At 42.8% G+C, this 15,879-nt stretch overlaps 1 protein-coding gene across 1 annotated transcript in view; it reads right to left on the bottom strand.

The window, feature by feature from the left end:
* Positions 1–3,738: 3,738 nt before the first annotated feature.
* Positions 3,739–15,879, bottom strand: part of LOC109321579 (cytosolic phospholipase A2 epsilon-like) — a 74,397-nt gene continuing 62,256 nt past the window's right edge. The window contains exons 18-21 of the mRNA XM_019552323.1: positions 10,447–10,638; positions 9,800–9,969; positions 5,073–5,259; positions 3,739–4,165 (exon numbers count right to left, since the gene is read on the bottom strand). Coding sequence (XP_019407868.1) covers positions 3,969–4,165; positions 5,073–5,259; positions 9,800–9,969; positions 10,447–10,638 — 746 coding nt within the window. The 3' untranslated portion in view covers positions 3,739–3,968. The remainder of the gene's footprint in view (positions 4,166–5,072; positions 5,260–9,799; positions 9,970–10,446; positions 10,639–15,879) is intronic.

The following is a 15,879-nucleotide window of genomic DNA, read 5'->3' as shown; positions in this document are numbered from 1 at the left end:
CCAGCGGAGGTGGTTCAAGCACCTACATTGAACACCTTCAGGAATAAATTGGATGCTTATCTTGCTGGGATCCTATGACCCCAGCTGACCTCCTGCCCTTTGGGCAGGGGGCTGGACTCGATGATCTCCCGAGGTCCCTTCCAGCCCTGTCTATGAAATCTATGAAATCTATGAATCAAATCATAGACAGTGATCCAAGTCAATGAATAGAATCACTGTCCCTGATTTGGGCTGAATCTGAAACTAATAGAGCCCACTTTGCACACCCCTAGTAAACACTGACTTGTAAGCACTGCTGGATTTCCTGACTTAGGTTTATTTGTAACTTGGAGAAGAATGAAAACATAAATGGTTTTATCTCTCAAGTGGTTCACAAGCACCTGGCTCACTGCACTAAAAGGTTGAGTTCCACTGCTATAGATCAAGGTTGTTAGACACATCCCAGACAATGGGCTGGATCTAAAATAGCTTTGGATGGCAAAAAAAATGGCATTTCATTTTTGACAGAGGATTTTGATGTTTTCTAATTTGGATTCATTTCCAATAGGGAAGAAAAACAAATATTTCAGAATTCACCACAAAGCAGAATCATAGAAAGTTAGGGTTGGAAGAGACCTCAGGAGGTCATCTAGTTCCACTCAAAGTAGGACCAACCCCAACTAGATCATCCCAGCAAAAGCATTGTTTAGCCAGATTTTGAAAACCTCCAAGGATGGAGGTTCCGCCACATCTCTGGGTAACCTGTTCCAGTGTTCTACTACCCTCCTAGTGAGAAAATTCTTCCTAATATCTAACCTAAACTTCCCTTGCTGCAACTTGAGACTGTTGCTCCTTGTTCTGTCATCTGCCACCACTGAGAACAGTCTAGCTCCATCCTCTTCAAACCCTGCATCAGGTCATTGAAGGCTATGATTAAATCCCCCCTCAGTCTTCATTTCTACAGACTAAATAAGCTCAGTTCCCTCAGTCTTTCCTCATAAGTCATGTCCCCCTCACCATTCTTGTTGCCCTCCACTGGACTCTCTCCAACTTGTCCACATCCTTCTGTAGTGGGGGTTGGGGGGGGCGCAAAACTGAACACAGTATTCAAGATGTGTCCACACCAGTGCTGAATAGAGGGGAATAATTACTTCCCTTGGCCTACTGGCAACACACCTACCAATGCAGCCCAGTTAGTCTTCTTGGCAACAAGGACACACTGTTGGCTCATATTCAGCTTACTGTCCACTGTAACATCCAGGTACTTTTCTGCAGAGCTGCTGCCCAGCCAGTCATGCCCTAGCCTGTACTGGTACATTGGATTGTTCCATCCTAAGTGCAGGACTTCGCACTTGTCCTTGTTGAACCTCATGAGACTCCTTTTGGCCCAATCCTTCAATTTGTCCAGGTCATTCTGAACCCTAGACCTACCCTCCAGCATATCTGCTACTCCTTCCAGCTTGGTGCCATCTGCAAACTTGTTGAGGGTGCACTCTATGCCATCTTCCAGGTCGTTGGTGAAGACATCAGGGACATCAGGGACTGCCTTTCTTAAATATGTACACTGTGTTTGCCCTTCTCCAATCATCTGGGACCTCTCCTGATTGCCATAAGTTTTCAAAGATGATGGCCAATGGCTCTGCAATCACAGCAGCCAATTCTCTCAGCACCTTTGGGTGCATAAATACATGCAAGCATGTGCACTTGCAGCAGCTCAAATAGAAGCGATGCAAATTTGAGCCAGGGCTTTTTGCCTCAGCACACATGCTTGGACATGCACTTTGTTGTGGAGCAAATTGTGTCACTTGGGGCAAAATAACCCTGCCTGCTTCCTCCCAGATCTGCAGCCAGGGAGAGCTAGAGCCCAGGGCCAGCACCTGTGCTGTCTCCAGCAGTATAAAAAGCCACCCTGGCAAGTAGCTTATGGATACTTGCTCTCAGGAGCTTCTGGGGCCCAGCCAGTTGGTACCTGGGGACACTACCCCTTGTGCCAGCTGGACTGCTGAAGCAGCCCTGAGAGTTCTCTGCACCCTTTACCTTGTGCAGCAGTCTGAAAGTGGGGGCTGCTGCCTGGCTGTGATCTGCTGTGCACCTGCCAGACCCAGATGAGGACTGCACAACCAGTAGAGGCATCTGCCCCTCTGGGCCAGGTGGCAGTGGGCTGTGGCTGCAGAGTTGGCCTCTGTACGTCACTACTGCCATGTGTGCCCCTTGCCCAGCCATCTGGGCAGCTATCACGTGGAAGATGTGAGAGCCAAGAGACTCACAACATGATAAAGTAATACGTTAACTGCAATCTGCCACTGTCACTGAAATTGCTGCAGACCTGAATCGATCTGCATCTAGTAGATACTGCATATGTCATACAAAGAATACTATAGAGTTTCAGACCTAGTGAGTTTAGTTTCCAGTTCAAGAGTATAAATTTCCAAAGTGAAAAGAGGGACATCTATCTGTAAGAGGGTGATTGCCTTCTGCATCAAAACTGAAACACACAATTTGGCTGCTTACAACAGCCAGTAGCAGATAAAGAGATTATTTTTAACCTATATATGTAGTACATAGAAAACAAGATGGCACAATCTCTTTCAAATCTATAGTTACAGCATAAACACAACAATGAAAAGTTGGGTGAAAAGTATGGCCTGCTCCTCCTCTCTAACCAATCTTAAATTTGCTGTATGTAACTGTTCCCATTAACTGTTTGCTTTTTTATTTTTTATTTTTTTTTGTTGGGGGGTGTTCATAAGGGAACAAACTCGAATTAGGACCCTACTGTTGGCTAAAGAGGTTTTTTGTCTGGGCTAGAAGTAGTATGTTCATCCTGCTTGTCCATGAGGGGGAAAAAAAACTTCCATTCTCACTGTGAGGTCTGTCTTAATGGCTTTAGGATTGAAATATGGAGCAACAGTTAAAACCCTCTATCAGCCATATTTAGAAAATCAAAGCAAAGTTTCACGAACACCTCAGTCAACAGTTGCCTTTAGAAGCAAAAGTAACTCATGGTTTAGTTGCTACAGGACTATAGAAGGATAGTCATAGATATCTTTCAACTCCCCACATGTCACGGCTTGCTGAGGAAGAGAACCAATCATGGCAAACCACTGGAAGATGTCTTAATGACAGGGGTAAGAACCTTGTAACCTCCTGAAGATTGGGGAGGCAATACAGCTCCAGAAGAGGTTACATGAAGGGGCAAGTTATGGTATGTCACTAGGCAGCCATGTCAGAAAAGGGGAGAAGGAATGAATTACTAATTGGGGGAAGGTAACCTGAAACCTTGAAAGCCATATTTTGCAACCAATATTTGAGTCATCCAAATGACATATAATTCAGCTATGCTGAAAATTACTGCCATAATTGTGCATTCCTAACAATCCACAGGACGTTTGGTAGACGGCACCCTATGAAAAGATATATTGGGAAGAGCACCTTTAATTATGTAAACATGAATGGAAACAAAGATTGATTAATTAATTAATTTATGATGTTTAGGGATAATGTAGACTTTAGAACTTGTTAATAAGGATGCCGGTGAGCCAACAAATCAAACTGCTAAGTACAACAATAAAAAAGGCAAGAGACAGATAATCCAGTCTGAAATAAGAGACTCTCCCTCATGTCCACAATCATGAAATGGGGCCAGTGCAATAGATTACCTTAAAAACAGAGAGACTTTATTTTAAGAATTGCTCTTGTTGATAAAAAGCAAATCAAAATTATTGAAAATTAAAAAAATTATTGGAAGACTTTCTTGTTTCTTGTGTGCATTTAGATATAGTGTTTCTGATGTTCCTTTTGTTTGGTTGAAACTGTAAAACCTTGGTTGTTGCGGAATATAGTGAACTCTTGGTTATTTGAACAGTCATATAATTAAGACGAAGGATCTACTGAGGTCTTGTGAAATACTGTAAATACTGTTGGCAAACCATTCTAAAGCTTTGATCTCACTAAATAGCATAAGACAAAAAATATCATGCAGGAGGCAACTATTCCTTCTCCTGTTTCCTCCGTTCCACAGCTGCACGTAAGGCCTGAACAATCAAGTTTTCATTATTCAGGATATTGTAGTCAGTTAGTTTCACCAGATTGTCAAAACTCTCCTCACTGAATGAGACCTCCCTCGTACGGAAAGTGGAGACATCAATTTTGCCCTCTTCCATCTCTGTGGGAGTACGTTCCACACCTACAGGGAAAAAAAGTGCGGTAAGTTTCACCAGAAAGATATTACAGTAGTCTGGGGCTTTCATCAATCAATTAGGCAATGATAGCCCAGAGAGGCAGACTTTTCTCTAGTAAGATAGTGTTAATTGCCATAGGCATGTACAAGTATCTCTAGCAAAATCTAATTCTTCAGTCTCCAGAACCTGCGAAAACAAGGTGTCTGGTACAGTCACAAGGTAGAAGAACGTTCATCACTTAACAGAAGTGTTATTTTGTATACCAGGCCTTGGACTAACATCATGCATCTATTTCTCAAGCCAAAAAAGGAAGATGCCTTAATGGTGGTTAGCGAGTAAAAAAATGAGTACTGAGAAAGGGAGGAATTAAGAAAAGTGGCAGGCCCCAAATTTACTGTAATAGATCAAATAATGGCTAGTTACTAAAAGCTCAATCATATGGAAAGGAAAAATGATCAGCCATCTGTGAGGAAGCAGTTTACATTGCAATCAAAGCTCTCCAATTCCTCAAAAGCCAAATCTGTGATGCTGACCTTTTAATGTGTGAACAAAGAAGGGCACACCAAATGAATAACTGTATGATTCTGAGCCCTTTGCTTTAGCAATAAAATATTTCTCACATCCTCCATTTAAGATATTTACATTTTTAATTGCAGTAATTTACATATGCAGATCAAAAGATTTTAGCACATTTTGGAGAGAGAAGTAAATGTCTCATCTTGAATGGGCCCTTTGCTCTATAATAGCTGAGCGGTATTGACGTAGAGGGAAAATGATGCCTTTTATTAATGAAGAGGGTTATTTTATTAAAAAGGGAAGGAGGATATGAGAGAGAGCCAGCAGATGTGAAGCAGACAGGGCAAACTGGTCAAGATGCATTTTTATTAAAGTTACTAACTGCTGATAACTTACCAGGAGCTTTGTAGTTTTTGTAGGTGTCATTTACTAATGGGAAAAAAAGGACTATAGGGGCCCTTGGATTCTCAGCATCTTCAAACACATAGCACTCCTTTAGGGTTTTTTTGTCTTCCTCAGTCATCCTGATTTTAGGGAATGGGATTCCTTGCTCTGTTGTATATTTCCCCACCTGCTCCAAAGGCTGAATCATCACAGAACAAAAAATCAAAACTCAAAGAAGAGGGAAAAATAATCATCACAAAATTAATGCTATATATCTAGGGTTTTGCAGTGGGTTTGCTATAGGAACACATGAAGTTTTAGTCATCAGTGATATAATTTCTGGATTCATGGCCAACAGATGGCTTCTTCATGAAGACACTGTGATACAAGATGGCTGCAGCTTATCAGTCCCTGCCAGGAAGCAGGAGGAGCCACAGTACGATGTTAACCCTTTTCACAGCTGCTCTCAAATTAGCACCAGGTTTTGGCAAGTTTTATCTCATAACATGGGTATAGGAGATCTGTTGTACTGTGATAGGTTGCAGTAGTATACATTGCAGATACAGCTGAAAAGTATGGGTGCCTGTCCATGAGCGTAGAGGCTGCTCCAACCTGCTGTAATTACAGCACGTCAGAGCAAACTCAATTAATTGAGCAAGCTTTAGTTCAAGTGCCCCCACCACCATTTTCAAGCATGGGGATGCTGATACATGAGATGCTACAGCACTTTAATTAGATCAGCTTTTGGAGCTACTCTAATCAAAGCACTCCCCTCCTCCCCCCCACCAGAGCACATGTAAAAAGTGCCCTATAGTATTAATTTTAACATACTAGTAAGAGAATTCCATAAGCAGATTTTAAAAGGCGGCAAGAGAGAGAAAAGCAGGAGGTATCTATCTAAGGTATTTATCTGGCATCCATCAATGTAGAGCACCTCAAAGTCTTCACTTGATTTGTCTTCATAAGACCCCTGTGGTAGAAGTCAATGCTGTTATACCCATTTTCATAGATGGGGAATGGAGGTGCAGGCTGTTTAAATTATTTCCCAAACATTACATACGAAGTACATGGTAGAGCAGGGACCTTAACTAGGTCTCTGAAGTCCTGGGCTAGAGCCTTAAATCACTAGATAATTCATCATCAGCATTACTTATAACACACCAAATTGATTACTAAGAGACTTCATAGAAAGTTGAATCCAAAGGTAATGAATTATCCCGTAGGCCACAGAACCCCATGCAATCAAACCACAAATAATTTAATCAACAAAGAAGGCATAGCTAAGAAAGTACTTATGTTGTGCTGTAGTGCTCATGTTGAATCCTGTAGCCACTAGAACTGGCCAAAAAGTGTTTCCTATAAGCAACCCTGAACAAAAAAGTCATTTGAATTTTTTGGTAAAATATATTCCGTCTCCTTATACTAAGCTTCAAATTGATTCAACACAAAAATTTTGTTTTGAAATGACATTTCAAAATGTTTTCAGTTACATTTAAAATGTTAGATATCTCATCTCCAAAATACAAAAGACAGACATTTTAAGTCCAAAATAATTTTGAACTGATATTTTGATATAAAATTCTGTTTTTATAGGTTAAATCATAAAGCAAAAGTAATATATGTTGAAATGAAATATTAAATGGTGTTACATTTCAAAATGTTTATTTGAAAAGAATTTTTCCCTGATATTTCATGCAGGAAATTCCAAATACATAAATAAATAAAAATAAAAAATCCCATTTCTATAAAATGTTCCAGTTAAAACAAACCTTACTTTTCATCAGAAAAGCTTTCTGCACATAAAATTGCAATGAGCCCTCATAACTACTTGTTCTTGTTCTGTTCCTGGCAATTACTTTTCTTAAGTTTATTAAAAATGACTGAAGAATACTGAAAATGTCTTGATACAATATCATAAGAAAATGTGTTTGAATAGTATAGATTCAAACTGGGCCATTTTTATAAATTCATATAATTTCTTACATAATGAAGGTTTAAAAATCTCTGAATTAATTGCTGTTTCAAGCCTAAAGATGATATGATGCTTATGCATAATCCTTAAAGAGATTTAGAGTTGGGGCACACCTAGCAGACTATGTCCCTGGGGTGTAATCAGAGAAGAGATACCAATTATGTGATTTTTACTATGAGTAAGACAGGGGTGGCAACTGGGGAGGGTAGGAGAGAGAGAACAGGGAGCAGCAATCAGAACATCAGATGGGATAGGGAGCCCAGGACAGCAAGCAGAAAGCAGAGCAGCAGATCAAGCAAGGGAAGAGATCAGAGCAGCACCTGGGGAAGGAGCAGGCTCAGTTTTTGGGACACCTGCCAAAAAGGTTGGACCCCACTGGTCTTAGACGCTCAAAACTATCAAAAATTAGGTGGTTGTGTGTATGTGCAGTGGCAGAAATTTAGGAATTTGGAGACCAATGGCTACTTAGGAGCTGAGGGAATTCAGTAAGTTCAGGGTGAGGCAGAGGGTCTAAGGATCTAAATTATGGATTTATGGCCCTGAGATGGCAGTTAAATGTCTAGATGACTCTACAAATTGAGCCCTCTGAACAAGTCACCCTCCTAACCCACTCTTTGATTAGTTAAATAGTATAAGTTCCTATCTTACTATGGAATATGTTTCCCAATGCTTTAATGGCTCTTCTGACTCTTCTGGAAATCCTCCTCTGATCTTCCAATATCCTTCTTGAAGTGTGGAGATCAGAACTGAATAGGGTTCCAGGAACATGGGCATTAGTGCCAAATACAAAAGTAACATTGCGATGTGACTAATGTGTGTACGAGCAGGAGGAATCAGGGGCAGTCTGCAGAGCTGTGCTGGCTATTCATTTGGACTACAACTTCCAGAAACCTCCAGGGGCTGGGTGGCAACAGGAGAAAAGAAAAGGGAAGCTTGAGGTTGGGGTAAGGAGAAGACAGAGTAATGTGCATGAGGAACCCAGTCAGCTCTACAGAGAGAAAGGAGTACACAGTGGAGCTGGAGATCTCACCAGCTAGGTCAGCTAGGACTGTGGACTGAAGGAGCTAGACACATATTTGGAGACAGTTGCAGGCTACTGTCTGAGTACTCTAGGGTCTCAAGGTTTGTTTGAAGACACTTCTAGAGGTCTGGGGGGAAATTAAGGTAGTGAGTATATGTTACCACAGTGTTGATGTTTCTTTACCTTTTACCTGTTCCCTCCTTTTGGCCCGTTGGCTTGTGACTCTAATCCCTATGATTTTCTATATAAAAGTGAGAACTCCCCCTTGCTTCTTGTGCCAGTTTCTGGGACTGCAGCGTTGGAACAATATAACATCTTTCCCTCTACCCTGAATTTCCCTGTTTATACATTGCTAAGAATCATATTATTTCTTTTAACTGAAGCATCACACAGGGAGTTCAAGCTCTGCTGATTACCCACCAGGATCTAGGAGTGCTTTCCTCAGTCATATTTCCCAGGATAGCAACCCCATCCTCTCAGTATGGCCTATATCCTATGTACATGATCTTACACTTGGCTAAACTGAAAAACATACTGTAGCTTTTCCTCAGTTTATCAAGCAACCAGATCAGTGTCTTATTTTATTAATTTACTACTCCCCCATCTTTGTCACCTGCAAACTGTATCAGTTATGGTTTTGTTTCCTTTTGCCGTGTTGACAGAGCAAAACCCCAACTACAGTTGAGACCCTTCTTGAAACCCACATGAGACTTGATGTTTAATTTGCGTGTAGTTACATTTTGATTTTTAAAGCTATTTAACGTATGCCAAATATATCTATTTAATGTATGATTTTGTTCTAGTTTCTTAATCAAAATTTCAAATGGCACCAAGTCAAATACTTCACAGAAATCTAAGCGCAGTACATCAGACTCTTTGCTATATCAACTAAATTTATCATCTCATCAAGATGTAAAGGTGGTTTGATAAGATCTATTTACTAAGAATCCATGTTTATTGATAGTAAGCATATTTCTCTGTTTTAAATTCCCTTTTAAATCAATTACTCTGTCAGCTGTTTCATAATTTTGACCAGGAAGAAATCAGACTGATAGGTTTGTATTTTCCCAGATTATTCCATATGTACTCTTAAAATATTAACATAACACTAGCTTTCTTCAGGGCTCTGGAAGTTCTTCATGTATTCTGAAATATATTGAATATCAATATCAGAACTCCAAAGAGATCCTCAGCAAGTTCTTTTAAAATTCCAGGCTTGATCATTTTAAAATCTCTAACTTTCTCTTAAGAAAGTTCTTAGCTACATTTAGAATAGAAATTATTTCATCATCACTAGTATGATAAAAGTATACTATCTGGATTTTTCCTAAATGCAGAACAGAAATATGTATTGATCACTTCTGCCTCTTTTTACTATAACTGACAATTATACCACGTCCATCGTTGCTAGATTTCATTTTATTCCTAAAATACCTTCATTGTGTATGTTGCAAACTGTACTGACCATAGATTTCTTCTTGTCAGATGATCCATTGTCAGTTTGAAGAATTTTAATAAAGACTAAGAAACACAGATAGCTTAATTAAATAAAAATTGTAGGTCACCATTGCTGAAACAAGGAATCATGCTGCTGAAAATAAGACTCATGTTCATTTTTCTGGTATCAGTTTCTTCTTCCAATAGTGAGAAGTTAGTTTTTAACTGCTAAATCCTAAAGGGTTAAAGAGAAAAGGCCAAAATAGAAAAAAAACAAAAAACCCTAAAGGATAATTAGATCACACTCACCAATGTCTGTGATCCTCCATTGTAACTTAAATGCAGGATTACATCCACTTTCCTCTGTGATCTCAGAAGTGGAGGATAACTGTTATTGATGAAAAATCCAGCATCTACCAGTGAAAGTGTATTCTCTGCTGTTCCCATCAGTTTGTTTGGGTAGCAGTCTAATACAGTGTCTGAAATGGAAATATTTCCCATTATAACTACTGCATAAACAATTTGGCTTAATCCCTAATAAAAGGAAAGGATCAAGTAGAAAAAAGGAATTCTGCTCCCACCCCTTTCTTTCCTTCATTTATTGACACCACATTTGTCACTGAGTCTTAACTTAAAGAAATAAATGACATCACAGTTGTTTATATACTTTCCCTTCCTGAACTTCTCACACTGTTTCAGTTTCGAGAGAATTTTCCCCCGTCTTCCCATCTTGGTCCTCCTCCACCCTGAGGCTGTTATGCTTGGCAATATGCAACCTGACCAAAACGAAATCCTCTAAAATCATTCTAGCCCCATCCAGTCCAAAATAAGCCTTAAATGATGACATGTGTGAGGGGAGGTAGAAAAAGAAATTAACATCTTCTCTACATCATACAGCTCTCCAAGCCCACATTACCTCAAAATGTGCTACCAAAAATAATGCTTTGTTACTGTACCTTTCCATGTAGAAAATTGTTCATTTGCCAAGTAATCGTTGTCCATCTGGAATCCCCTTAGGAAGTTCGGGTATTCTGCAACTGTTGGGCGCCCAGTTAAGACATCTCGGAGGGTATCAGACAGGGGACCTGCAGAAGTAAACAAACGTGTCTCCAGCTCATGAGGTTTGGTAGATGGAACAGGATCATCTTCTGCAGGAGGGAGAAAGAAACATGAAAATTCTGTTTTAATCTAAATCACTTTTGATTGTTCTCTACAGCAATAAATTAAATAATCAAAATAATCATAGTTTCTAATGATCTGAACTTACTGCCTCCTCCAAAATGTAAATAAGGGTACCTATATGCACTTAAGGCTGGATGACCACAAACTCCAAAATCAAAATAAAATAGTAAACAACCTCACACAAACAGAGCATTAAGATCATCATCAAAGCCTAACATTTCAGAATTTCCCAGAATGCTACCTTGCCGCTGATAATTTGCCATACAGGGCAGGAGAGAGCATGTAGAGCCATGGGCCATCTACAAAGGCCACACTGACTTCAGGACTTTTGAGACAATGACTTGGAGATTGCTCAACAAACAACAAATTATAAATAGATAGCGATATTAGGGCTGTGCACAACAGCAATGTTTCGTTTCAACTTCTGTTTCACCATTTTGATGGAACAATGTTTTGTTCTGAGTTTAGTTTCATTTTGAAGCACTGTTCCGCTTCGTTTCATCAAAACTGTTTCACTGTTTCGGCATTTTACCCGTAGGCTATAATGGGGAATCATGAAACTGCCTGTAACTTTGCCATTTCTTGTCTGATTTGAATGAATACAGCAGGAAATGTAGCCCCTGCTGTGGCCACAACACCTGTCAAGTTTCAAGGAGATAAGGTGCAGGAGTTTCTCAAACTGTTCAGAGCAAAACTCATGCCACTTGTAACTGTGAAGGCACAGGGGAGTGATAACTGCATGTGTGCTAGCCCCTGCTGAAGGCATGAAGCCTGCCAGATTTCAAAGAGCTAGGTACAAGGGTTTCTGATAAACTGCACCTCAAGCTGCTGACAAGCAAAACTTGTGACGTATGACTTTGTGTGCGTGTTAAGGTGAGCCCTCACTGGCGCTGGGGCCTCTACACAACACAGTAGTGTTCCCCAGTGAGGTCTCCTTCTCCCCTACAGCCTCATCCTGGTCCACCACTTCAAATAACAACAGATAAGTAAGCAGCACAGTAACACTACCAGCATCTCAGGCAGCCGAACTGTCACAGAGCATTTTTTTCCTTTCCTGCAGGAGCTTCTCCAGCAGCCGCCAGAGGACTATCTCTGCCAGCCCCAACCCTGGGGCTTAAATGTGCCCAGGGCCCTGTGTCCATCCAGTCAGCTGACCAGGGACAGGTGCTGGAGGTGTTGGTCTAAGAACATGGCACTGGCAGACAAGGTTCTTTGTCTGGTATCTTTTAGTAGACCAACTGAATAGTTAGAGAAATATATCTTAGCAAGCTTTTGGGTTGAAAAAACTCTCATCAGGTTTAAGGAAGCAGCTGCAGTTGGTGCATCTGTGTGCTGTTCCTAGATGGAAGGAATAGTAAAGAAGCCAGAGACTGGAATGCAATGCAGTCAGGAAAGCCAGTCAGTGAAAATGGAAATGGATGCTTCACGGGATGAGGGACAGTCTGGGGCGAGGTGTGAGGAGGGGGATGCAGCAGCATAGGTAAAAGTGGTGAGGTACCTGGGGAGTCAGCTGTCCGGCAGGTTGTAGTGTACAGTGAAGTTCATAGGCTTGTCTGTGAAAAGTGGTTTGTAAATCCAAACAAGGACTGAACCTCACTAACCTCATCTCCAGAAGCCAACTTCCTACACAAAGTGCCCTGATGGAAAATACATAGGAGACACCAAGCAACAACTGTGCACCAAAGTAAGCGCACACCTAAAATGTATCAAAGACAAGAACAGAATACCACCTGTCTCCAATCTCTCAGGCCTAATCCTTAAAGGGAATTTACAAACCACTTTTCACAGACAAGCCTATGAACTGTACTTCATCAACCTCCTAGGTACAGAAACTCATGGACACAATATATGCTGACACACTACAACCTTCTGGACGGTTATGGCACCTCCTACCCACCTCCCACCAGGGAGATCCTCAGTCCTGGCATTTCCTGGGGCTGGCCACCGGCAGTCCCAGCAGGCCTCCCAAACCTGGCAGGGTGCAGTTTTAGTGGTCACGCCCAGGACCAGGGGCCTCCTCCTTCCCCATAACCCCAGCTTATACCTCCAAGTTTGTCCTGGCATGGGAGGCTCAGCAAGAATATGTTCTTCCCGTGCTGGCTGGTGATGCAGTGAGTGCCGCCTCCAGCACTGAGAGTAGGGCATTAAATGTTTTTTTTTTTAAATGAAAAAAGGAAATAGGTGTGGACGAATTGAGAAGGGTGGCACTCATTCCATCTGTATCTGAAGTTTGGGGAAGCCCAGCAGTGGGTGGTTCACCTTGAGGAACACCAGCTGCTTCACCAAACTAGGATCCAAGGAGGTGCAGTGGGGTATCATTACACCACCAGCAATGCTGAATTTCCTCTCACTTGGAAAACTGGCCAGTGGACAGAACAGGTGTTCCTGGGCAACTGTGGCCAGATCCGGCCACATCTGGCTGTGGCTACTCAGTAGGCCAAGGGGTCACACAGCAGCAGTTCCACATCCTCAGCAAGATAGGCAGCCACCAAGGCCTGAGCGCTACCTGCCTGATGGTGGGGTCTGGTGCCTCTGGACACCACCATGGAAGCCATGCTCTTGGCCCACGTTGGCAGCACCTGTGATGGAGGAGGATGGATAATGTGCTGGCACGGGATAGTGGATCCGCCTCTTCCACATCCCCTCACCTCTGCCATTCTGCCCCCCTAACTCTCTTCACTAGCACCTCCATCCACTGATTCAGGTTGTGGCTGCTGCATACACTCCCCTTCACTCTTGGGTCACACATGGCAGCTAGCATATTGACTGTACTGGACTGCATTGGATCAAGCCATTTCTTGATGCCCTCCTTCAGCCACCTCACCAGTGCCTGCATGTCTGGTGACAGCAGCTTGCCTCAGCCAGGAAAATTGATCCCCTGGAATTTCTCCACTTGGTTCTCTAGTTCCCTCACTAGGGAGATCACCTGGCTAAGGAGGCCATTGGCAGCACTGAGAGTCTCAGTGGCCTCAAGGAAGGGCTTGAGGACCACCAGGATCTGGGAGATGGTACCCCACTCAGCTATGTTAAGGGGGCCGCTGATCCCAATCTCCCTGAGCAAGGCCATCTCATGGATGTCCTTCTGTTGCTCCACCAGCCTCTCAACCATCAGGTATTTGGAGTTCCATCAAGTCTCCACATTCTGCTCAATTTTGTGCTCCAGGATGTTCATTTCTGCTTGTTTGTCCCACAGCATCTTGCTTCTCTTGATGCTCTGTTGGAACTAGCCTGCCACCTTCCTGTATTTGAAAATAAGCTTGCAGGTGGTGCTGGTGCCATCACTGGCAGCCCTGACCTACTCCAAGGCGTCCCTGACAATGAGGTGGAACTTGTGTGCCACACAGCAGACGCCAACAAAGTTTGCATCATGGACCTCCTTGACTATAATGGCCCTGTTGTTGGTGACTGAACCTGCGGGTGAGTTCGCTCTGCCCAATGAGCCATCCCTGCACCAACAGGTTCATGGCCCCCATGATCTCTGTTGTGGTGTGGGACTCATCCAACACCTCAGCTTGAAAGAGAGCCCACTGATGGCCTGACTGGTTGCACCAGTGCCCTCTGAGGGAGAGGTATGCATGATCTTCACCCTGGCTGATCCACTTGTCTGAGGTGAAGTGTAAAGCCACCCTCAGTCCTGCCTCGTGCAGCTTCTGCCAAAAGTATGAATGCCTCATAAAGCATGAAGGTGGTGCATGCGGGCACTTGGTATGATGGGGCCACGAGCACCACGAGCCATCTGAACCCTGGCTGCTTAACTAAGGAGAAGGGCTGGCCATCCACAACAAGCACCTCCCCAGTGCTCTGGGTGATCTCGCTTGCCTCTGTAACGCTCCCCACTTTCTGTCCACCTTTCCACCACTGTTCCAGGGTGGCCTGCCACTGCTTTGTGGGGACAGGGGCTTTGGAGCAAGAGGAGAACTCCCTTTTGGGCATGTTCCCACCAGTGTCAGGCTGGGAAGGAGCAAGGGCATGGGTGTGGTGCCTGTGGAGATGCTTCAGCATCCCTGTAGTGCTCATGTGTTTTGTTCCCTTGCCCCAGCTGGTTTTGGCTCAGCAGCACAGGCAGATAACGTATATGGGATCATCTGCCAGCTACACAGTCAAAATCAGAGCAGTCCTTCCCCGCTCTTCCCCCTCCCTCTCCTTACTTTGTTTCCCTGCAAGCAAGCCCAGCTCGAAATGTTCCAAAACTTTCAAAACATTTTGACTGCCCTTGTTTAATTTCAAAGCTGTTCCAAAGCCCTTCATTTTGTTTCAATTTTGCTGTTTCAAGCTCATAACAAGTCGAAATAGCATTGAAATGAAACAGCTGGCAACATTTCACACAGCCCTAATAGATATACACAGATATATATGTGTGTTGAGCATTGAGACTGCTCAACAAGTGTATATATTTGTTGAGCAATCTCCAAGTCATTATATATATAATGTGCTTCCTACCTTCTTGCTCAAGGCAAAGTTTGTCCTGTCTTCCTTTTTTTGACCCTTAGCCTAACAACATACAAGCTACAAAATGGCACCGTTCCGTTTCATCTTGAGTTTTGAGGTTTTGATGGAACAGTGTTTCATTTCAAATTTTTTTCAATTCAAAACTGCTGTTCTGTTTTGTTTCATTGAAACAGTGATACTGTTCTGATATTTCACCCATAGGCTATAATAGGGAAGCTCAAAACAGCCTCTCTCTTCTGGCAGACAGATCGGGGGCCTACAGCCCCAGGAGGGCTGCAGGGACTGTGCCAGTCCTCCCGGGGTTGCAGGCCTCTGATATGCCTGCCAGATGAGGGAGGGAAACCAGATGCTGCCGCTTGGGATCGGGGATCGCTCAGTTCCCCTCCCCAGGGCTCTGATCAGTTGGGCTGGGGAAGGCAACTCATCCCAGCTGGGCTGAGTTCTAGGGCCATGCAAAACAGCACTTCCATTTCGACCAGCATTTCAACATTTCGATGGAACAGCATTTTGTTTCAAATTTCGTTTTAGTTTGAAACCGCTGTTCCATTTCGTTTCATCAAAACAGTTTCGCTGTTTCAGCGCTGTTTCAACTTTTCGCCCATATGCTATAATGGGGAAGCTCAAAACAGGCTATAACTTCTGCCCTGATTTGGATGAACCTTGTGTGAGAGAGTGCTTATGCTAAGCAAGGCCTAGCATTAAAAAAAATGCACTAAAACTCCCAGAATGCTTCAAGGAGTTTGAGGAGTCAGCGATTG

The sequence above is a fragment of the Crocodylus porosus genome, unplaced genomic scaffold (genome assembly GCF_001723895.1).
Source record: "Crocodylus porosus isolate Cpor-Errol unplaced genomic scaffold, CroPor_comp1, whole genome shotgun sequence".
Classification (NCBI taxonomy): Eukaryota; Metazoa; Chordata; order Crocodylia; family Crocodylidae; genus Crocodylus; species Crocodylus porosus.
Note: the sequence above shows the minus strand (reverse complement) of the source record. Positions and strands in the feature narration are given on the sequence as shown.